General features: G+C 37.1%; 1 protein-coding gene across 3 annotated transcripts in view; it reads left to right on the top strand.

The window, feature by feature from the left end:
- The window catches only part of LOC763490 (cAMP-dependent protein kinase type I-alpha regulatory subunit-like), a 47238-nt gene that overhangs the window by 10130 nt on the left and 12102 nt on the right, over positions 1-25006 (top strand). For 2 of the 3 annotated variants that reach the window (XM_030984746.1, XM_030984747.1), the window contains exons 2-4: positions 10195-10377; positions 16017-16108; positions 17158-17219. In XM_030984746.1, coding sequence (XP_030840606.1) covers positions 10195-10377; positions 16017-16108; positions 17158-17219 — 337 coding nt within the window. Of the gene's footprint in view, positions 1-8819; positions 8928-10194; positions 10378-16016; positions 16109-17157; positions 17220-25006 lie in introns of those variants that run through there. The other variant, XM_030984748.1, reaches the window with a different exon arrangement.

Genomic DNA, 25006 nt, shown 5'->3' with positions numbered 1-25006 from the left:
ACCGTGCAAGGATAAGCCCTCGTCTGTCCCGGGATTGCCAATTCAAGTCGCTTATTGGCGAATCTGAGATGCAAATTTAACCCAAATTTCGCAGGTCTCGATGCTGCTCTTAATGACCATGCCGCTGTTTCTGTTCTACTCCATTAGTGGCGTAAAATAAACCTATGATATTGCGGATGTGATAGAAATGCGTCTGCCCATCTAGGGAGGGAAATGTGGGCTTGTATTAAGAGGGGGGATGATGGTGTTGCCATGCATCCCATTTACTCTAATGAAATTGAAAGGTGATCTTGGGGATGCATAATATGGGTTTCGGGTATGGCAGAGGGCATCTGGGATGTAGATTCATCTGAGTTTGACTTGAAATCTCAGCTTTCCCGGGAATCCAGGCATTCTCAGAAATGAACAGTATGCGCATCCACACATGGATTCGCTGTTTGGTTAATCATGAGATCGTTTTCATGACGGGAAATATGAGGCATTGGCTGGTCTTACGGTCAGTCTGACCATCAATAACCATAGGATTGGGACAGATTGATTATCATGGCGCCAAGAATACTGGGTGCCTCAAAAACAAACCAAAGTTTGATGTGGGTCCTGTAATAGAAGTATGGATAGTGCTTTGATGGATGCCGTATTTGAGAGAACATCTGAAAAGTGCCTGTTCCAAATACATGTACATACATGTACATGTAAAAGGGTACCTGCATATTTAGTGTAATGTAGAGGGTCGAATTTCATTAACACACCAAGTTAAAGATTGTAATAATATACTGGCATACAAGGTATTCATCACATCTCCAACAAATATGAAAACTGTTGTACAGGATACATACATGTAGCATCTATCTACTTGAGAATCAATTATTCAATTATTTTACTTATAATTTAACCTTTGCTAATTAATACAATATACTTTTAAAAAAGAAAAGAAAAAGAGACTTTTGTCAGCTCAAGAGGTGTCTTGGATACTGTCTAATGTTGAGCAGAATTAATAGTTTAATGGACAATTATTTTGTGATGAGGCCAAAATTGGCTGATTAAAACATGATAAAAATATTCTATTGATATTCATAGTATCTCAGTAACTTCCAATCTACTGTAGATAGCAGCGTATGACTATGAGGTAACTTGTAGTCTGGGACCTGTTTCACAAAGCATTTTTTCACTGACAAATCTGCTGATAACCAATCAGAAATAAAATAAATATATTCCAAAGCGCAAAAATCAAGTATTTTAGACTTTTTATAAATTCCACATCAAGAACATGATATCTCCTTGATAATAGAAAATATGAATAATTTGAATCAACATTTTATGCCTTTTGAAATAACTTTTACAAAATATTTTCAAAGATGCTAACAGCCTTCCATAATTGTTAAGTCAACCTTAGAGACAAGTTCAACTTGGGATCTTTGTGAAACACCCCCCTGGTCTTCTGGCCTCCTGTCCGTGAATCCGGTGCATGCCCTGCATGTCTGGGTCAAGTTGGATGAATGAATGGCGTCATTGTTCATACGGGTGAGGACTTGAATATACACCGGACATTTATATTGCTTTGCAGGTGCATGTTCATCATTACATCTAATTGGGGTGCCTTGTATCACCATGGTTTTTTCTTCTACAACGGAAATCACTTGGGGCATTTTGTATGTAATACATTGTATAATATATTTATCTTTATTTGTATAGTTTATGTACACTGTAGTCCTGTACATTGTTCTTTAAAACAAGTAACTTGGGCTTAAATGCATTTCCCTTGTTTTGGCACAATAGAGGTAATTTAAAATAAAGTTGTTCCTTTCTGCAGGCCATTTTTCAATTGGCTCTTTTTTCATTATTTAAAATTCTATGCTAGCTTATCAGACCGACAGACCTCCAAAATGCTCTACAGCTTGTTAGAGATTTGCCCAGTCTAGCAACAACTGAAATGTGCAATACACACTAAAGTATGTGTGTAATGTGATGGATGTTTTAGTTGGTAGAGCCCTACATTTGTGTTCATGTACAAGCATGTTCATTTACGCACTTAGGGGTAGAAAAATCAATAGATTTGAGTGCAATCATTCCAATTCAATGCTTACAGTGTTAATTGCCTGTTGAGCGCCAGAAGGATGTTTTATAAACTCAATATTATGGAGAGTAACATTAGCTTCCCTTTTAGACCTCAACAGATGGTATACAGTGTACATCCATGGGTAGAATATGTGACTTTACTCCACCAAACTATCTTCCATGCATGTTTTAGTTGACACAATAGAACAGGTAATTAAAGATAAACTTGAGTTCTGATAAATATAAAAATTGAATTCTCACAGAATCCAATGAAAACTACACTGAATGTTCAAGATTACAAATAAATGACATGTGCCAAACAATTTTGGTAGAACATGTACAGTGGCTATTAAAGTAATGAGCATAGAAAGATAAGGAAATCCAGGTACAAATAAGTAGGCCTGACACCATGGACTAAACACAGGTCTGTACATTTTCATGCAAATGGGAGTTGTATTTTTTTTTTTTTATCGCAGATGATGCCCAGTAAGTTTTTGTGCGTTTGTTTTTATTTCACTGCCTCAAACAACACATCTACTGCAAAATCAACAACCCAGAATAAATGATAGCAATTTTCTCTCAAAATACAATTTCCATACCAGAGCTCAAGATTAGCTTCAACTGGGTAATTATAGCGCATACTAGAAAATCTATTTCACCTGTTGAACAGTGAAAAATATACCCATTGTATTGTGCTGCATGCCCATCTAAGCCAGGAGGATTTTAATTGGGCCACGCAAGGGGCTAGTGGGTTTGGAGCCCCTCCAGGGTATGCTTTAATTAATTCTCGAGGAGATTGAGATTCAATCTATCAAATCCTTCCAATAAGATCTCATTAGATTGCCATGGTAACAGAGCTGTTTTGTACGGCTGTCACTTTCACCTGGGTTTGTGTATGCACATACTTCATGTATATACCACATGCTGGTTCCAGTGTGTGTACATTTAGATAGCGGAGTAGTGCTCTATTTGCATGATGGTTTCACAAAGGGTGGAATTGATCGGTGATTAGCGGCAAGTTTGCCCAGTGGCCACCGTGCCGGGGGGAAGAAGGAAATAAACGGCGAATACCGGACACCTGTCTCCCATTTGCATTCCTGACAGAGACCGCAAAACGTGATCGGCGGCGCTGGGTCGTTTGCCCCCTTGTTATGAACAGCTCATTGGGTTTGTCATGAGCCGTCCGTCCATGCCATGCCATGGCTTGTGGAAGCAGCAGCCGTCGTCTCAGCTACCCACTTGCTCACTCTAGGGTGTCAAATGTGGGTCTGAGATGCAATCGATGGCAAAGTCACCATACGGAATGTACATGCGCTGTGCAGGGGGGCTGCGTGTACTGTAGTGGGATCAAGTGTGCCAGGTTTGGCACATGAATGGATGCCATATTGATTGATCTATGCTAATGCTGTATTGCAGTGACATCGATCGTTCAAGAGGTTGAAAGGTTACCCGACCAAGTACTCGTACTCGTAATTGCATTCTCGAGATGAACTACCTAGAAGCTTTTCCAAATGATTATCAAGAAATGGAACAAAATTCTATCGATACATTTTGTAGTTATCAAAGCAATTTTTTCAAATGACTGTATTGATGTATTCCTGAAAACCACAATCAATGAAAAATGCCGAATACAGAAATATGGGTACATGGGACTACACACTGTAAATTGCATGTGGCATCACACCTGCTGCTTCAGAATTTTGCTCCAAACATTTTGTTTTTAATGCAGGTATTTTAAAGAACATTCCTTTCTGTGAAATTGACATACATCTCAATGTGAAAAACCCCAAAACTGCCTAAAAAAACCCTTCATCCGGCAGGCGGAGGGCGATGAGTTGTCCAACAAATAAAAAACAAAAGAAACAGGTTAGTGTCACACTCTTCTTCAGTGACCAGATGTGATAGATGTTTAAAAATTAAATAACAAGAAAGAGAAACCTTGATCGCAAATTATTTTCACCATTTTACCATTTAAATACGATCATTTATGTTCTGAAAGTTAGGTTTAGATTGTGTACATGGCAATCTTGGGTAGATATGAACATGTGTATAAAGAATGCACACAACATACAAGGTTCTGTAAATGTTTCCTCAATTCATTTTCAACATAGGGAATCCACATTCCATGCATGTTTCTTAACAGATTATATTTAGACAGGAAGATTTGCTTTTCATGGTATGCTATGCAATTGTCATTGGAATAAAGAAAGTCATGAAAACAGAAGTTACTGTACTTGTACAAGATGAAACATGTGCTATGTTTTTAAATAGTTGAGGCATTTGTGTCCGATGAATATAGAAAGAGAGAGAGAGAGAAGGAGAGAAAGAGAGTTAGAAAGAGAGAGAGAGGAAGAGGGAGGGAAGAGGGAGGGAAGGAGAGAGAAAGAGAGAGAGGAAGAGGGAGAGAGAGAGAGAGATGAGAGAAGACGGAGAGGATGGGAGGGAGATTGGGAGAAATAGAAAAAGAGGTAGAAGCTAGAGATAAATATATCATGAAAGAAAAATGTGAAGGGGTTTTAAAAGAAAGAGAGAATGTAGACAGAAGTGAGAAATATTTATACATTGGGCATGGAGAAAGAAAAACAGTGAAGCAAGTTAAGGTGGAAAAAAAGAGACGGAGAACGATAAAGAGAGTTTAAGAGCTATATTACTCTTGTAAAATGCACACTTTCTAGTTTCTACATGTCGAAATTTCACTTGTTTGTTCTGGCTTATTATAAGGAGGAATATTTTATTCCCTTCAAAGTGGGAAAAAGAATAAATCCAAATCAGATAAGGGTTCTCATAGACGTTTCTTATCTCCAGTAATAGTATTTTATTCCTCTCCAAAAAAGGGACTGTTAAAAAACGCAAGAAGCTGTTTACAGAAACAACAAGGTGGATCCCGATCAAACGGCTTCATCCTTTCATCTTTTCATTCCCTCTGCGCCTGAGGGGGAGAAAGTGTGAGTGCGTTGTAGCTTGGTGTCGTGAGCTAGCTGGATGGGCATGTACAATGCTGGTCTACTTTTGAATGATCACTATCGAAAATAGAAGTAGGCGCCTGGGGCCCTTCGCCCTGCTTCTGTCGTTGTGTGTGCATGTTTACAAGTGCAGTCGGTCAGACATTTCAGGTACCTTGGGTAGCCATTTATGTTCGTTTTCTGTTAAGTTCAATTACCTTGCAGGTTGCTGCAATGTTGTCTTTTTCTTCTCGCTCTCTCTCTCTCTCTCTCTCTCTCTCTCCCTCTCTCTCTCTCCCTCTCTCCTCTTGCCTCATAGGGCACATGTTTAGATCATGAATTGTTCTGCCCAGACTGAAGGAAATGAAAAAAATGTAAAATGAGAAACATGGTAGTCTTGAATACATTGCTTGCCATGAGTTTGTTACTTGTGTCGTTTTAAGTAGACATGGTCAAAGATGTTTAACATCACTTTTGCTCTGTCCAAAATGAAATGGTGTTTACAGAGAATTGTATTGCTGAATCATCGTCGTCAAACTCTACCTAGATCTATAGTATGCACGTTAGGTTTCAAGTAGTCAAAACAACATGCTCAGACATTCGTGCATACATTTATTTTCCCAATAGGCCATTTTCATAATGTAATTAAATTCAATGTGCAAGTCTTTGTTAATTGCTGTTACAAATTATTTCATGCACCAGTTACAAATAATTGTATTTTAATTGGCAGCATGCGAATTTCATACATTTCTTATTGTTACAGGTAAGACAAGCCATGTTGTTTGTTCTACCGTGTCGCAATTAATGTATTCAATTCGCGCATTCTGACTTTTGAAATATAATTATAATTATTCATAACGGGTGAACGAAATGATTTGTATGGAGCCACTTAACAAAAATTTGTGCATTAAATTTGATTACAATGACAAAAATGGTCTATTGCAACTAAAATGTATGAAGCAACATTTACAAAAGATTTACAAAAGACTTCCCAGAAAAAAAATTATCGTAAAGAATATGTGTATGGATTCTTCTCTTTCTACGAATGTACTTATATATACAGGTACGTGGATTACAAATTCCCAAATAGCTCATGTGAACAAAAAGCACTCATAACAATGTACATTTGCAGACCTGTACATTACAATGAGACTCATTAGTATTGCATTAGGTCATTTTAAAATCAACCGCTACAATTGACGACCTGATTCAATCATACTTCCCCAGTGTAATGGAAAGGAAAGCAGTATTAAAGACCCCGACCTCCTCTCCAGCGCGAGCCATTATTCCCGATTTATCGTTGGCATGGCATGAATCCTCTTCCCTCGATGTGCTGAACGGCCTTGATTTTCAACTCATCACCGGTTGGAATGGAAGCACAATCTGAGGCTTATTACATTAGGGCAGTACTAATATTATCCAGCAGTCGCTTTATTGTGAATGCTAGGTGAGCCACTCACCGGTGGCAATGGTGCATGTAGCTGCTTTTCCATGTAGTACCTAATGTACTGCAATGAATTGCAGAAATGTGGCTTTTTAATAAATAGTTTAAAAGGGATTTTGTAGAAGCTCAGAATGTACATTTGTAATGCAATGACTTGCAGAATTTTTATTTTGTTTAAATATAAAAAGGGATTTTCTGAAAGTGTTTGCTGTTGTTAGCAGCTCGATTCTGTAGGCATACATGGAGACGAATTTTGTTCCTTTTTCTTTATTTCATAGTCAAAGTTTCCCCCTTCTCTCTGTCTCTCTCCCTCTCCCTCTCCCAACCCTTAATGTACCGGTGGCTCTTTCTCTCTTTCCCCCTCTCCTTCTCTCACTCTCTGCTTAGTTGTATTCCATTTTCTCTATGACATTGTGCATGCATTTCATCTCTTCAATCATCAGAATTGAAGTGAACATGTAATTGTTGATTTCTGATTTTGTGGAAAATCATTTAATTTATTCGTCTGGAGTGACTGTACCATGTAATCTGCTTGGAAAGGAATTCATTATTGGAGGCTCAGTTCGTGAAAATGGGGGTAATACTAAAAGCATTGATTTTACATGTACTGTACATATACTGTATGTGCTTGTAGGCAGTTGATAAAAGCTTTCTTTCAAAACAACCCTGAACCTAACCAATTAAGAAAGCATTTTTATTTTCATCTCATTAAATTTCAACACTCAACCAATAAGACTCTTTCTTCAACCAATGACCATTCTGCAGTAATTCTGCGTATACCGGTACATGCATTTTCAAGAGACTGTGCAGTGTGTGCTGTACACCTGTGTCACATTCATATACATGTACTTGTAGAATTTAATAATACATGCACATGTACATGCATGTAAATGGTATGTACAAATGTTTAGTAGTTAATATGGAGTGTACCGGTATGTAAATCTTATTTCCAGCAATTTTGTTTATCTGTACCTTCTGATGCAGAGGTCTGCATTTAAATCATCTGAAAAACTTTTAACAATCTCAAGTTTGTTATTATGATTTCCGAGGGGATTTAGTCTGTTTTCATTTCCTGATCATGCTTATGCCATTCCGCATGGTGAGTTAAACTATTCATACTTCTGTCATCTTTCATTTTGTGATTTGGACGTTTTGAGCATGATCACATCAGACTTGTAGCATCCTCGTGAGGCAACTCTAGAACAGTTTGAATGGTGGGGGGGGGGGGGATGCATTTTATTTTTTCATACATAACAAGCTACGAAAGCTTGCAAAGAGGTCACAAACAATTAGACTTTGATTATTTATCGCTTTGCCTCACTATTTATAAAGGCAAAACAACTGAATAAAAACTGAAATTCGAACCCTCAAGTCAACTCCAAAGTTCTATCAGTAATACCCTGGTCTTTACCGGTTGAGCTAACGATGGGTTGATAAAAGGTTGATTTGTATAATAACTATCACCTGACCCTATTAACAACCCTACCGGATTCCATGTGCGCATACGCTAGTTTCCCTCGCGAGTGTGCATGCGCGGGTTTCCTTCGCGAGCTCAATCTGGGCTCGCTGTGCTACCAAAAAAATAAGACGCTGCAGGGATGGATGGTGGGAATGGGCTCTCTGCATTAATCTGTGCACTATTTTTCCAAATATTCATATTTAAAATATGCTAAAAGCATTTACTGTCCTCAAATCTCGGTAAAGCATACATGTATATAACATCCCTCCACTTCCAGAGCGCAGATGATCCCGTCAAGTTCAGAGTCTCATGTTCTACTGCAAACGACAGATCACAACTGCTCGAGAGCAGGCCTTGTAACTTTGATTTGCCCCTGCCCCGCCCCCTTGCTACCTGTGTCATAGCCCCTCTAATTAGTCTGACTCATGGCGACGAATCAAGCAGGAACCATCATGTTAGTCCCTGCCGTGTTGTTAGTGCCCATAACACTTCAGGGTCTTTCTTTTTTTTAAAGATGTTTTGGGATTATGACCCCAAAAGCTAGGAATCATATACATCATACATGAGCAGCAACAGCGAAAAAAGCACAAATAATTAGAGTCTACTTCTAACGCAGTGCATTGTGCCATCTATGAAGAAGGAGGATTTAAATGTAAATAATCACTGTGATGTCAAATTGGCAATGCGTTCTGTAAATGTATTTTTTTAGAAATTGCGATATATTTTGTTAAAAATCTAGAAATTTCATTCACGTTGGTTCATTTGATATTTGAAATGAAACTATATGCATGTATTGGAGGAAAATTGAAATAATTAGTGCCAATTTGAGGAGGAAGTACTGATTTATTTAGACCTCGAGAAAAACTCTGCTATGGGTTAAATGGACCCCCTTCCTGTTATCTCATACAGTCAACTATAGACTATAGAGCTTCTGCGGATTGTGTACAGTTAGTTCAGTGATCTGGTTTGGAACGTGTACCTGTATTGGGACTCTCGGGGAGCATCTAGTGTCAAGGCAAGATCTATGGTAAATTAAAGCACTGCATTGGATTGACTACCCACAGTACATGTACAGTACCTTCATACTTACTTAAGGGATTTGTAACTAATGTTCATACATGTAGCTGCTTAAAGGTAAAGACCAGTTATGGTCATGCGATTGCATTGTGAAAGAAACGTTGTGGAATCGATCAGAAAAGGTTGATCATCTAGCATCTAGCATCTGCAAGGTTCTGGAATCATCAAAATGATAAGAAATTTGGCCCTTTCTTTGTAAAGTTACAAGCACTATACACAGAAAGATGTATATGGGACTACCCTATATCTCTCACAGACCATGAGAGAAACAAATTTACCAAATATATGAATTAGTAGGCGGTTTCCCGGCAAATTTTTTATCATCATGTATTAGTCAAAACATATTCTTTCACATGATTGGTAATGAGAGCTTCCATTTCATTTTTTGAAATTGGGGCGTTTCCAATACTGGTCTTTACCTTTAACATACGGTTGAAATGAGATTGTTAGTAGAAGTTTGTTTGTGTGTAAAATCGCTGTTGTTGATGTAGATGTGAATATACCGGTATGTGTACCTGAATGTGTGCTTACATGTACATGTACAAGAGTCTTCATAAGAACACCATATCTTGAAGATACCTGAGAAATCTAATTATCCTTGGGGAAAAGAGAATGAGATTGAGTTTGTATAGGAGATGCAATGTGAATTGTCACTTGAGTGTTTCGTGGATAAATACTGACGTCAGATATACTGGTTGTGTTGAAAAGATAAAAATTGTTGAACTTCAAGTAGTTAAATTCAAACAGTTTAATTCAAACTTACTGAATACTCGAGTGTTTTGATTAAGGTCATTCTCAGATATTTGTATGTACCATATTTAATGAGTATTCTCAGAAGAACAATTCGACTCTTGTAAATTCAGCTGAATTTTTTAATGAAAAAAAGGCACCTTCTAATATCACTTTTCCATAAATCTGGTAAACAATTTCTTTTTTCTCTGAAGTTACAAAAATGGATTTAGCTCCTTTTGAAATTAAACTCTTCATATAGTGGCTGAAACTAGGTTGCATGATCCAACCAGAATTTTCAAATAGACATGTATTTGATTCGTGATGTTTCAGTTTAATTTATACACATGTACCTTTAATTTACACTACATGTATTTTCAAAGAACTACTTTAAACGCGATGGAAATGATTTATATTGAACCAAACTGTAATTAATTACAAGTATTTTAATCAAATACCCTTTCTTCCCTTGTTTTTTTTTACCATAGGATTCCAAACCCAAGTCCTCTCAGGGGGCCCAGTCTTCCCAGACCCAGTCCTCACTCAGCGAAGAGAGAGAGGAGGAGATCTCCCCCACCCCTCCGGTATCCCAGCCCAAGACCCGCCGTCGCCGCGGTGCCTTTAGCGCCGAACCATACACAGAGGAGGATGCAACTTCCTACGTCAAAAAGGTAATTGCGCTCTGGCCGATCGTACAAATTAGTTTCATGTTGTAGAACATTTCACATTGATCATGTTGTGGCAGCTGGCTGAGATGAAATGTTGATTAAAAAAATAAAACTATGTCAATATTAATCAATTCAATTCAACTGAAATCCTTGTTTCTGATTGGTTATCAGCAGATTTGTCACTGATTTTTGTGATTTGTCATTGAAAAAAGGCTTTGTGAAACGGGCCCCTGATCAAGTGTGAGTTGCCCTACTGCCCCTTTGTGGTAATTTTAGCGCGGAACCGTAGATAGAAGAAGATGAAACTTCCTGTACGTCAATTTTCTGGCTGAATATCATTACATACAAACTAGTTTTACTTTGAGTTAAGTATCAGAGACACTTATCATGGTGGAGACAATAAATTGCATTTGTAGGTAAAGTGATCAGGGTTACACCATGCAAGTCTTTCAAAGCAATAAGACCTTGTACCATAACCTACCAGCTCTTTTCAGGGCTTGAAAGAATTACATGGTAGAACCCTGAAACTTCACCCACAATTTAATGTTACTTTGTTAGAAATTCTACATTTACTCATGCGGTAATTAGCTGTGATGATATTTTTATGCCTCCGCCACCGAAGGTGGTGCCGGAGGCATCATATTTTCGGGTTGTCCGTCCGTACATGTACGTCCGTCCGTCCGTACGTCCCGTTTGACCGTTATCACAATATCTCAAGAACCATTTAAGATTTAAACTTAAGACTCGGGAATAGTATTTATCACCATAGGAAGACGATCTGATTAGATTTTGGAGTACGTAGGTCAAAGGTCACAGGTCACAGAGGTCAACTTATGAAATTCCTTGTATTGAGTTTGTTAGCGCGATATCTCAAGAACATTTCGAGATTTAAACTTCAAACTTAAGGATAGTATGTATCACCATAGGAAGACGATCTGATTAGATTTTGGAGCACGTATGTCAAAGGTCAAGGGTCACAGAGGTCAACTTATGAAATTCCATACATTGAGATTGTTATCATGATATCTCAAGAACCACTGGAGATTTAAACTTCAAACTTAGTGATAGTGTGTATCACTATAGGAAAACAATCTGATTACATTTTGGGTCACGAGGTCAAAGGTCAAAGGTCACAGGGCTCATTATGTATGCAAAAACAGCTTGTGATCGCGTTATCTGAACAACCGATTGATGGATTCCTGCCAAACTTTGGTCATGTATGTATCTTGCAGAGCTGATGAACTGATTAGATTTTGGGGTCACGAGGTCAAAGGTCACAGGGCTCATTATGTATGCAAAAACAGCTTGTGATCGCGTTATCTGAAGAACCGATTGATGGATTCCTGCCAAACTTTGGTCATGTATGTATCTTGCAAAGCCAATGAACTGATTAGATTTTGGGGTCACGAGGTCAAAGGTCACAGCGCACATTGTTGCAAAAACAGCTCGTGATCGCCTTATCTCAAGAACCGATTGATGGATTCCTGCCAAAATTAGGTCATGTATGTTACTTGCAGAGCTGATGAACTGATTAGATTTTGGGGTCATGAGGTAAAGGTCAAGGTCATGCGGCTCATTATGTATGCAAAAATAGCTTGTGATCGTATTATCATTAGAACAGATTGATGGATTCCTGCCAAACTTAGATCATTTATGTATCTTGCAGAGCCAATGAATGGTTCATAAGATCAAAGGTCATGGGCTCATTATGTATGCAAAAATAGCTTGTGGACGCATTCTCATTAGAACTGACAGATGGATTACTATTTAACTCAGGAAATCTTGCAGAGCCAATGAACTGAGTAGATTTTAGGGTCATGAGGTCAAAGATCAAAGGGTCATATATGTATATGAGAAATTGCTTGTAATCACGATATTCTGAGAACATGTTAATGGATTACAATTGAACTTGAATTTGAAAAATTTCTTCCGTTTCGGTTTGTAAAATTGCTCTATGACGGAGGCATCATTTTCGACTGCGCGCAGTCGAATTCCATCTAGTTTATGTTTATAATTATTTCACTTCAATTTGATTGAAGTAAATAGTACTGTATATGGGTCATTAGCTGAGAGCCAGAAGGGCATTAGCTATATTACCGGTAACACTTCACCTAAAGGCTTATGCCCTACAAGCTTTTTGTGGTAGTTTCAGCACGGAACCATACTAGGAGAAAGATGCAACATCTTATTGCAAAAAGCTAATTGCTCTCTGGCCGACATTATGATTCAAATTGATATTACACAATGATGAAACAAAAATCCTTCTGGCATTCAGCAGTCAATATTTGAAGAGCAAAATATGATTTTATTAGATTTAGAGACAATCAATTGTGGGCATGAGAATGTCTCAGTATAGGGCAATAAACTTAATTGTATTCTGAGAAAATTGAAGGCCTAGGGTAGCACTTAATTGTGCAATATATTGATGTGTACATACCGGTATTCTCAGATCTATACTCTTTGGAACTGCATACCTTCATGATCGAAATACACTGTAAAACCATGAACTTTTGTGAAATTAATTGTTAAAGACTGTCATGTTTATGGCAAGAAAAAAAATGTCAAATTTGACAAATTCAGTGTTGCATCACTTGTGGCCCTGTATTTAGGAACATTAAACTTTCACCAATCTTAAATCAACCACATAAAAATGTGCAAACATTTCATGCATGTGAAACACAAAAGAGGATATACATGTGAAATTTAAGGGCGTTGCAGGGATTTGAAAGGTGGATGTCTCAAAAAAAGTAAAAGGGCCAAAACAATGTTTAAAAAATCATAATTAAAAACTCTCCTAAATGTTTGGTGACAAAACGTGTATTATTAGCAAATTTACAGTCATTGCTCTTTTCAAACATTTTGTATTTTGCATGTGGCAGTGTTTTATTCGCCCCATTTGTTTACCAAATGAGGGCTGCCATTTTCATGCTTGGATACAGAGCCTTAATTCCTAGCGTTGTTCAGACATGCAACGGTAAATTGCTTAAAAACAAAAAAAATTGATGATGATGTAAAGTGTAGTACGCCTTGACATTTCCTATGTTATTCAATTCAATTCAATTTCAATTTATTCATGTTTCCAACGAAACATTACAAATCAATAATAAACATTAACAACAAATGTAGAAATACATGTTGGAAACATAGAGCTCAGTGATGTGTCAGACCTTCATTGCTTGCAGTTGCCATTCCTTTACAGGTAGAAACCGTCGCAGTTTACTATATCCGACTGCATAATTTTTTGCATGAAATGTTATTTATTATATTCTTTCTACTGTACTCACCCTCTAACATGCAAAAAATCCTGAAATTTTTTTCATACCACAAAGATATTTATGGTTTTCTTGGAAGGCGTCACTGTGCGACACTCTCTAACAGTAAATTCTCTCAACCATTTTACAATTATCCCAACCATTTTATAATTATCCCGAACGTTTTTCCATGAAACTAAGACATGTAAGACAAGCTTTTAAAAATCTTTCAACACTTAAGTGTCTGGAATGGTATATAGAGCCAATTTATTGCTTTGTGACGATTTACATTCACCTAAAATGTAATTAAATTGTCATAATATAGTTAGGGGAATTAAGGAATCAATCAGGTTAGTTTTACCCAATTTTTTTCATGAATAACCGTCTTTTTTCACTTTTTTAGATTATTTTAAATTGTACATCAAGCATTGAAGTCACTACCTTAGCATCATTTTCTCTCATCTGAACAATGTTACCGAATACCGAATCCCTTTAAGGAGTGTCGACGATAGAAGTAATAGGCAATCCCACTGCAGATCTATTCAACACAAAAGCCTTCCAGTCATCAATTCAATTAAACTTGCCTGCGTGTCTGAACAAAAACCCTCCTGCAGTGCTTGCCTTCAGAAAATGATAATCAAATCTATGATTATTAGCTATTTCTTCTTTTTAATATGTGTCCTTCAATCATGAGGAGTGGCTCAATTAACCACTTATTATGAACAAGTTTTCTCCAAGGCCTTTCAACAGGTTTATTGTTGTGAAGAAACTATTTTTATATTTTTCCCTCTCAAATCAAATAATGAGCCGTGTTGTTAGACTCTCTGTTTTTTGTGTAATATTGATTTTAATTTCTTATGGCCATTGGCGCATTTACAGAATTTGATCAGATAGTTCTGCAGGCAATGACGATTCTGTTTTTTTGTTATTGCATAATATTATGCAACGAGCGTTGTGCAATAATTGAAACCTTGTGTAAGAAGCATGATGATTCTTTTTAATTGTTTTTCTCAATGTGGTGAAGATTGTGATTTTATTTTGTAACGGTCACTCAGATAATTGAGCTTTGAAGAAATAGTTATATCTTGGATAAATCGTCCACAAATCGTCTGTTTTTTTTACCCAGAAGGGGTTTTTAACTCATGAAGTTCAAGTCTGAAACAAATGTTTTTTTCCTGCCCTCATATTGGGATACATATCTAGATGTCACTGAAAAATGTTTAATAAAGGCAGTTTTCAGCGGAATACCCTAATTACTTTGCATTTAGGAATTCTTCCATTCAATTTGAATTATTTATTCAATTTTATTGTATTTTATTTGAGCAAGGAGACACTTGCTTCAGCCAATGGCTGTGCATAAATAAAACACATACATGTAGATCATATACATAAGAATGTACAATAAATATAAAAGAACAAATATATATGTAAATAATGATATAATTAGATATATGAAATAAAGAGAAGTACATGTATGATGAAAACGAAGATAACACATGTAGATAAAAAATATAATACAAATTATTAACATACATATATGGAAGAGGATAAATAAAAAGATAAATCTATAAGACTATAGAGGCAGATGGAGAATTTAAACCAAGATAGAAATCGATCATCACATATGAATTGATATAAAACTGACAAGCATTAGAGGAAGATCAAGTAGGCACTAATTTCACATAGATTACAAATACGTTAGAGCAGTAGTAGAGGAGGCACTGAGGCAAAAGAGAGAAGAAAAAAAGAGGGTGAGAGAAAAAGAAGAGGGGATGGGAGAAAACAAAACAGCAAGAATTAGAGGGGAGAGATTAAAGGAAAGAAATTTTTACTTTCCGGTTTGAATTTGTTAAAGCTAGAGGCTTTTATGTCATTAGGCTATATTCCATTGTTTCCCTCCTCTGTATTGTAAACTTATTTATGTCGCACCTTTTCCGGAGGATACAAGGCACTTTCCCTTGGTCTACGGACAAGTAGAGATGTTTTTAGATGTTTTTGAAGAAATTAAGTGAAGTACTATTTCTCAGAAATTCAGGGAGTTTGTCGATAGGCCTGGAGCAACAGAGTGAAAGGATTCGAAGCCAGCCTGTTTTCGAGATTTGGAAATGAGAAAGGAAGCAGCTGATGTAGATCGAACTAAATACGACGTTCTCTGTTGCTGATTTTTTTGGCGCCAGTACCTTCAATAGATCATCAATTATAAAATAAGATGAAAATTAATCAAATTCATTTTATTAATCAAAATGTGTGTCTTACAACAGCAAGATAATTTTTAAGCTGTTTGTCAGATCTCTTTTTCTGATAATGTCATGTTTGTCCATTTCAGATTAGGCATTCACATATTTAATGTACAGATGTATTTTACTCTTTGCTTTCTTTTATTTTTATCAGGTGATTCCCAAAGATTACAAGACTATGGCCGCTCTCTCCAAAGCCATCTCTAAGAACGTTTTATTCTCCCACCTGGATGAATCAGAGAGGAGGTAGGTATCCTTTGCACATGGCATGTTTCAAGATATGTGGTATAAAGTGAGCAGGAGAAGAAGGGAGAGAGTGATAGAAAGTGGGAGGGATGGATGACAGGAGGGAAAGAGAAAGATACAGAGATATGGAGGGAGATAGAGAAAGACAGAGAGAGAGAGATAGAGAGAGAGAAAGAATGAGACAAGACAGAGAGAAAGAGAGACAGAGACAAGACAGAGATGAGAGATAGACGAGACAGAGAGAAAGACAGACAGAGAGCGAGATAGAGACAAGAGATAGAGAGTAACGTGACAGAGACAAGACAGAGAGAGAGAGAGATAGAGAGAGAGAAAGAATGAGACAAGACAGAGAGAAAGACAGACAGAGAGCGAGATAGAGACGAGAGACAGAAACCAGACAGATAGACAGACAGACAGACAGACAGACAGACAGACAGACAGAGGAGAATGAGAGGAGAATGAGAGGAGAGCAAGAGGAGGACGAAAAAAGTTTACATCAAGAGTAATGATCAAAAGCATCTCTTGGCACAGAAATGATATGATAAATACCCATTCATCATCATGGGGGAAAATCCAATTACCTATCCAAATCCCATGCAAAAAGTGGCTTGACCTGATGGTATTTTGCAAGTGATTTGTAAAATTCTTGGTGGTAATAAAAAGCAGAAGTAGCTGTTGTTTTTTTTTTTTTTTACCTTGAAAAGGCAATAGCACTCACATGTACTGATATGATATGAGAGTTGAAATGAGAGTCTCTGCTACTTTACTTATTTTGTTTGCTTTTTGTTGCTTTCTTTAAATATCTTTGCCAAATTTATTGAAGTTATGATTACTAAAGACTAGAATGGAGATTCTGCTTTATTCCCAAAAGTATCTGTATCTATAAGTATGATACAAATTAATTCAATACTTGTTATTTGAATGTCGATCATTTTGTGTGGGGGAAAGACAGTTATATATTTTACATGTATTTCTCAAAATAACATACATGTTTTATGCTTGATAATCTGATTCCTGTTCTGTTTTCTTTCTTTTTTGTTCACCCCCAGCGACATATTTGATGCCATGTATCCAGTCAAGCACGATGCTAACCAGGTCGTCATACAGCAAGGTAAAGCAACGAACATTGCACACCTTTATGGAAGGATGAGACTAGAAAGAAGGGATGGATGGATAGATAGATGGATGGATATATCGATGAATGGATTGATGGATGGATGGATAGATAGATGGATGGATATATCGATGAATGGATTGATGGATGGATGGATAGATAGATGGATGGATATATCGATGAATGGATTGATGGATGAATGAATGGATAGATGGATGGATATATCGATGAATGGATTGATGGATGGATGGATAGATAGATGGATGGATATATCGATGAATGGATTGATGGATGGATGGATAGATAGATGAATGGATATATCGATGAATGGATGGATGGATGGATGAATGGATAGATAGATGGATAATTTAGTGATAGAGAGAGAGAGAGAGAGGGGGGATTTGAAAATTTAGTCTTTCATACAGTCCAGTATAATTGAAAACTGATTGTAAGACAACAACATCATACCTAGACAGTCCAGGGAAATGTATAGTGAAAGAAAGTTTTCAAAAGAAAGGAAAGAGGCAGGGAGAAAAAAACAAACTTATAGAATGGAGTCTAGTTTAGATACATTACATCCACCATCCATTCTGCCAAGCAATAATAATTTGTCTGTTTGGAGCCAGAAGGGCCTTAACTCATATACTTTAAAGATGAAGTTGAGTTCTGGTCATGCGATTGCATTGTGAAAGAAACGGTGTGGAATCGACCAGAAAAGGTTGATCATCTAGCATATAAGAATTTGTTTGTATTGCAAGGTTCTGGGATCATCAAAATGATAAGAAATTTGGCCAAGTCTTGTCAACGTTACAAACACTGTACACAGAAATATGTATATGGGACTACACGAACACGTGGCATAAAAATCCTACCCCCGAGTTTTACGATGTTACATGTCATATTTAGAGTATGAAGGCATTTGAAGAGCCATGCTTTTCACGGAACATGTCTTATCTGATGTTCTTCCACACTTGCATAATAAGAATGATAACGCTCAGAAATTATTTTTCACCTCTTCCCAGAACTCAACCTTCTCTTTAACACAGAGGCAACGCCCTTTAGGCTCTGAACAGACTACATGAAAAGCAGTGTGAAAAGATATGGAATGGTGAACAATGTTCATAGATAAATGAGGAGCTATAGAAACTAGCAGAGAAGGAAGGAATGAGAGTGAGAGGGAGAGAGAAAGAGAAGGGGGAGAGTTAGTATACGAGCAAGAGAGAATGGGTTTTACATTGAAATCAGAACTTATCTGTGAAGCATAAAAACCAATCAGAGTTCAACAAAGCGTTATGAACGTGTACAATTTAAATGCAAATAGGAAATGAACAACAAGAAAACATCCTGAGGTCAAAATGGAGGAAAGAGAAAAAGCGTAATTGGATCCAGTTTTGATGAATACCATGAGGTATACATTATTTTGATTACTGGACATCAGTGATGTAATTTACGAAACCATCAAAGTACAAGTTCCCTGGCAACCCATTGCAATGTGTGTATTTGATTTAATACATGTGTCAGTGGGATGTCGGATAACTTGTATTTATGACAGTTCCATGAAACGATGCCCAGTTTAATAAGAGATGAGTAGTGGATAGATCAGATGAGGAAGGAAACAAGCATAAGGATAACCCTGTAAGTTGGGGCTCTGATCGGATCGGAAGATCGGAGCGACACCCTCGGACCTTTGATCGGTATCGGATCGGAAGATCGCCAAAATAAATGTGCTGATTTTTTTTTTTTTTAATGACGAAAATTTTCAAGTTTTTGGCTATCAAATGCTTAAAAAAAAATTCATGGCTGGGATTATTTTGTCATTTAGAGTTGTTGTAGACCATGTTTGTTGATATTTAGTGCCTTTTCATGACTTTGAAATTAATAATATTGGTCTAAGAGCAGAGGCAAAACATGCGATTGGATCTTGGATTATAATGTAGGTATGCATTATAATCCAAGATGGCGGCCCGCATGTTTTGCCTCTGCTCTTAGACCAATATCATTAATTTCAAAGTCATGAAAAGGCACTAAATATCAACAAACATGGTCTACAACAACTCTAAATGACAAAATAATCCCAGCCATGAATTTTTTTTGAGCATTTGATAGCCAAAAACTTGAAAATTTTTGGCATAAAAAAAAAAAAAAAAAAATTCTGCCGATTTTTGTCCGATCATTTTACTTGATCGGCGATTGGAAATTATTATCCAATCACCCCTGATCGGATCGGTATCGGCGGCCGATCAAATGATTGTTTACAGGGTTACATAAGAAATGAATAAGAATGAGAAAAAGAGTAGTATTGAACCTAGTATAAAGTCTGCCTTTTACCATCCCTACCCATCCTCTCTCTCTTTGCTACTGGACATTTGAAACAGGTGATAACTAGGAGGGAAAAGATATTTGTATATTTTTCCATAATTACTTTGCTCATTCAGTGAAAGATTGATAATAATCAAGAAGTCATATTATTTGAAGACTTTAAAGATCTAAAATCTTATATAAATATGTCACAGCTCAATTTAAACATGCTTTTCAAAGTCTGAGCTCGGTACCTTTGGTACATGTATGTATCATGTATGAATTTGTTATCAAGCCCTCAAAATCGATTTGTCAAAAGTATCCAGCCGATAAAAAGCAAGATCCTGTCAGGATCAATTTCTTTTTCCTTAAATATAATGTACATGTAAGTTTGCCAAATAGAAGTGAAAATTAACTTATCACACTGTGCCCTAGTAGAACAGATCATGATATAAACCTTTATTGATTGATCAATCAAACACAAATACATCGTACAGTGTAGGTAACTTTTTGATTTACCTTGCTACCACTCTCCTATTTCGTCTGTACTCAACATTTCATGAATTTCACCTTTTTCCAAAGGAAATGTGTGTGTACCGGTAGTTTTTGTAGCTGCAGCGTAGATCACCTTGCTTTATTATGTACACCCCCTTTATGAAATCGATCCCTTTCTTCATCAACCACCTAGAAAATAGAAGCTGTCATATCTTATGACAAATGAGAGAAGTGCTCACTGGGAAATGGTTGCCCATTTGCATAGAGATTAGAAATTAAAGATTTAAATTTGCTCATTTGTCATTGCATTTTCTCACACTTTCACTGATATTTTTCTGTTATCATAATTGAAACCAACTTGATATCAGGATTGAACCCTTAAAGACAAAGCAAGTGAATGAAAAGAACTTGCCTGAATTCCTGAAAGGAAGGAATTTGTGAATCCCTGAATGGACTAAAATGAAAATGGGGTGTTTGTAATCTCCAACATTACATGTACAATTAATCAACCAAGGTCTAACATCATTCTCCCGCGAGACATTAATTTTTAATCGCAACTATCAAGAACGATATTGACATTTTTCCCATTACTGCTAATAGATGTACATACATGTACATGTACTCAAGAATGGCATTTCTTGTCGTACCACAGAACATCTATATTACTAATACCACTAATCGCCGCGGGGGGTCCAAACGGGTACAAAACGGTTCCTCAAAAACGTCTTTCCCCGACCCCGCCCGCCTCCGCCGTGGCGCGGGGAGGGCGGCACAATTCCACGAGGTCTGTCTCCCGTAACCCGCGTGCCACGTCGACCCCTCGATCGACGTCCATGCCGTTAAACGCGGTTTCGGGGCGGCCGGGGAGGACGGGCGGACGAGAGCACGGCGGGCGTCGCGGATTGCCAGGAGGAGACGAACTCGCGAGAGCGAGTCGACAAGGCGTGCACCCGCCCTCTGTCTAATTATCAAAGAGAGACGAAGAGACACACGATGGACGAGAATCCACTCGCGCCAACGGGTGTAGCAAGTCTCATTGTAAAGATTGCGGCGTATTTCGAGTAAGGCCTCTTGCTATAGGATTCGCTTAGTAGCATGTAAGAGAAACACACATTAACAGATGACTCACCCGGGTGATGGGATGTAGCCATTATGTACGCTCAACGGGTTGAGCTGACCCGTGCTATGCGTCTTTCTATAGGATATGCTTTAGCTAGGCGCCCATAGTACGTGTACGTGTATTACACGCTCTCAGGTCACACACATGCACACACCACAGTCGATTCGAGTCGAGGCGATTGCTACAACTGGCGCAAACCATGGACCTATTTTCACGTAAAATCTTTACTCTGAAAATAATTATACAAATTCTGTGATCTATGCCAACATAATCATAGTCCAAGCTTCTGTTTTATTGGTCTTTTCATGAAAACTACATCGAAATTACAACAAGAATAGCGCAAATAGATCTGTGATAGTACGCCTTCACGTGACAGTTCAATTGGAAACTGCCTTGAGTCCGCAGTGTATTGCCACCGCAGCTGAGCGCTGCTGTCGGCGGTGCTGTCGGAGCTGAGTGTGTGAGCATGGACTAGCGGTGACCGGAGTAGCCAGGCCTGTCCGTGGTGTGAGGAGAGTCTAAACAACACTTTGAAATTGCTATTATTGCCCCGATTTCAATGTAGTTTCGTGAATAGATGTATGAAACCTGGGCTTAGATTGTGATTATTCTGGCCATGTATAGTTGTATACTGAATTTCGATAATCATTTTTCAAAGTAAAGTTTTCACAAGCAAAGTAAAGTTTTCACAAGAAAATCAGACGGTCGTCATGGTCGTTTAAAAACATGATAATACTTTTAGTATGATACAGTTCTTGCATCAAATCAATTTTTGAAGTATGGGGGTTGGGGGGGGGGGTCAGGTAACTCAAAGCGATTTGAGTGCAGGCGTGGTGTCCACGGGTACAAAGGGCTGAACCCCCGAAAGCTCAGGGGTTTTAGGCATTTAATATGGTCAGATGAGCATATTTTTAATGCCTTATTTGTGACACTGGCAGGTCGATCACTAATTGGCGTGGGGTCCATAGTAGAGTTGCGTACCAACTACGCTGAGCTGAGAGTACGCTGGCCTACGTTACTATACCCCGAGGGACGCAAAAAAGTACGCAAGATGGACGCAAACAATTTAATAGGTTTAACAAAATTCGCGTACTTTTGGCGTAGAAACTTGACGCAGAAAGTACGCCTTTTTTACGTAACACTACGCTACTAAACTAAACAAACTGCATCTTTAAATAAATTAATGAAAAATTAGCCCAAGAAAAATGAGCCCCCGAAAGATAAAAAAAAGTAGCCCCCCAAAATTTTCCCAAAATTTGATAAAGATCGAGTCCCCGAAAAAAAAAATCTTTCACTGGATTCTACGCTCACAGTCCCACACACAGTCGAGTTAATTTGTGCACAAACCGTCCAATTTTTCGCGTAAAATCTTTACTTTGAAAATAATTATACACATTTTGTGAACAATGCCAACATAATCATAATCCAAGCCTCGATCTGCATATGTAGTCTTTTCATGAAACTACATTGAAATCACAACAATAATAATGCAAATAAATAGTAATTATCGAGATCCTATCTGACATAGTTTGTTTTACGATGCGCCATTCATGGTCAAACAGCATATATTATAAAAATTCTCTATATAAAGATAATCTAAATTTTGTTTTGGATAGCACATAGGCCTCTATCTATCTATTTGGCCCCCTCCCCTAGAATCCCGTGGATTTTCCACGGGTCCTGCTAGTGCAGTACTAACTAACAGCTTTGTACAGAGCAAGGATAGGGCTTGAAAATCATCAGCTAGTCTGTAAATACAGACTTTTTAAGACGTATCTATGACTTGAAATATAAAATATTGAAATATAATATAATACTGGGTAGTTGAAATATAATATGTGTATCAATATACATGTACAGGGTATAACATGAGAATAACACAAGCAGAAAAGACATGAAAAACAAATTATTCCTTTTTTAATACAAAGGGAAAAAGGGAAATGATTCACTTTAACACACTCACTCTCCCCCATACGCACCAACACACATTTATTGTTCTGTCTGATGTAAAATTGAAGTTATAAGTTATTGCACTATTGAGTATTGTTGTAATATAGAAATACAATTAACATTTTCTTTTAAAACTATTCAGTGATGGGCTCAGTCTATAAATGTCTATTGGTATATCATTCCAAACTTTGGGACCCCTGATTTTGGGAAACTAATGTTCCAAACACTTCAAATTACATGTACATGTATGTTCATCTTGATTCTCATTGCTACGGTGTGTTGTGTACAACGAGGCCCTCTTTGATGATTGCAAAGATGGGTCTGGTACGAGGAAGACTAAGGACGACGAAACCAAAATCATGTCAAATATCTCATAATAGCTTGCTCTTTTGCACAGATGTTCTGAATTTTTAATTAAAAATTTCCATTTTGTCAATAAGTGCTCCTCCTATTTGCGATATATTTATGCAATGAATCCATACATAGCAATATGATTTGAGATTTTGAGTACCAGTACTATTTGTAACCATATGTGAATGATATGTAGTTTCAGTACTTGTTTATTTAGTACTCAAAGTATTAAAATGGAGTCTGAGTATTATTAGTAAGCCTTGCAATTTTGCATCTTAAAACCTTGCAGCTATATCAAATTACAAAATGAGATGTCAAATCAATAAGCATAATATCAGAAAGAGAAGGAAAAAGAAAAGAAGGAAAAAGAAAAGAAGGAAAGAGAAAAGAAGGAAACAGACATATTTTCTCATTTTTATTTTCTTCTATTTTTTTTTCTTCAATTTTTTGTTTATCTTTATGTACATACATGTTGTATGTATAGAGCCAGAAGGATCTCTTCTTGCTCTAGGCTGGCAGTGAATACTCATTGCTTTTAGCTTATTTTTATTCATCATATTTATAAAGAGATCAAAAGGGCCTGACTCCAAAGCCAAAGGATCACAAATATCCTTAATTTCATAAAAACAAATATGACATGCATTTGTTGTTGAATATAACATATGTTCATCTCAAATTCAGAATTCCTCTTGTGCCATTATATTTCAACCCCTGACTATGGCCTTTGTAAAATATAACAGCACTCTCGAAATTCTAAATTTGTCGTTTCATATTTTGTTACATTAAATGCCAGAGCATGCAGTATTTTCATTATGTAGCTACATTATGCATTGTACATCTAGCACCATGCATGCATTTTCTTGCACTGCCATGTACACATGTACATAATGACACACGGTTAGGTTTTGGAATGTGAACGAAGGGAAGAAATTATCTTTAAGCTGAATGTCAAAAAAGAAAGAGCTGTCCATCACATGATTCTGGTCAGGCTGTATCAAGCTAATTTCTACTGATGAATGTGGCGTCTTTCAGCAGCAGTGATGCCTTGTTAGCTTAAAGCCTGCCCCAAATGAGGATGATGTTTTATGCTAAACTTGACTAAGGCACAATCATATTGTGTTGTTTAATAAAGATTTGAGGCTGCATGACTTTGACAAATCACATTTTCAATTTTGATGGAATTCTTGCTTTTACTCAGTAGTACTGAATCATTATTTACATATTCCTGTCTACCCCAATTCAAGCAAGTCAATTTTCATAATTATTTGAGGAAGCTCGGTTGAATGAAAATTATGTTTACCATATGAATTTTGTAGCAATTTTCATCCAACTTGATATATTTCCCCTTTTATAAGGAGAAGTATTAATGTTTGTTTTTTTTTAAACACATTTGAAGTTGTCAATTATTGAATTATCTTGTTCCCAGAAATTAAAATCTTTGACACAATTTTGTGTTTTATTGAAAATTGAGTTATTTTCTATCCACATCTCCCCTATAGAATTACTGCAAGAAACACTTGCATGCATGCACCCTCAAAATCATTTGAAGTAATTGGCACATGGCTTTACT

The sequence above is a fragment of the Strongylocentrotus purpuratus genome, unplaced genomic scaffold, assembly GCF_000002235.5.
Source record: "Strongylocentrotus purpuratus isolate Spur 01 unplaced genomic scaffold, Spur_5.0 spur5_scaffold_14, whole genome shotgun sequence".
In the NCBI taxonomy this organism is placed as follows: Eukaryota; Metazoa; Echinodermata; class Echinoidea; order Camarodonta; family Strongylocentrotidae; genus Strongylocentrotus; species Strongylocentrotus purpuratus.
The sequence above is the reverse complement of the archived record's forward strand: the minus strand, read 5'-3'. Positions and strand labels throughout refer to the sequence as shown.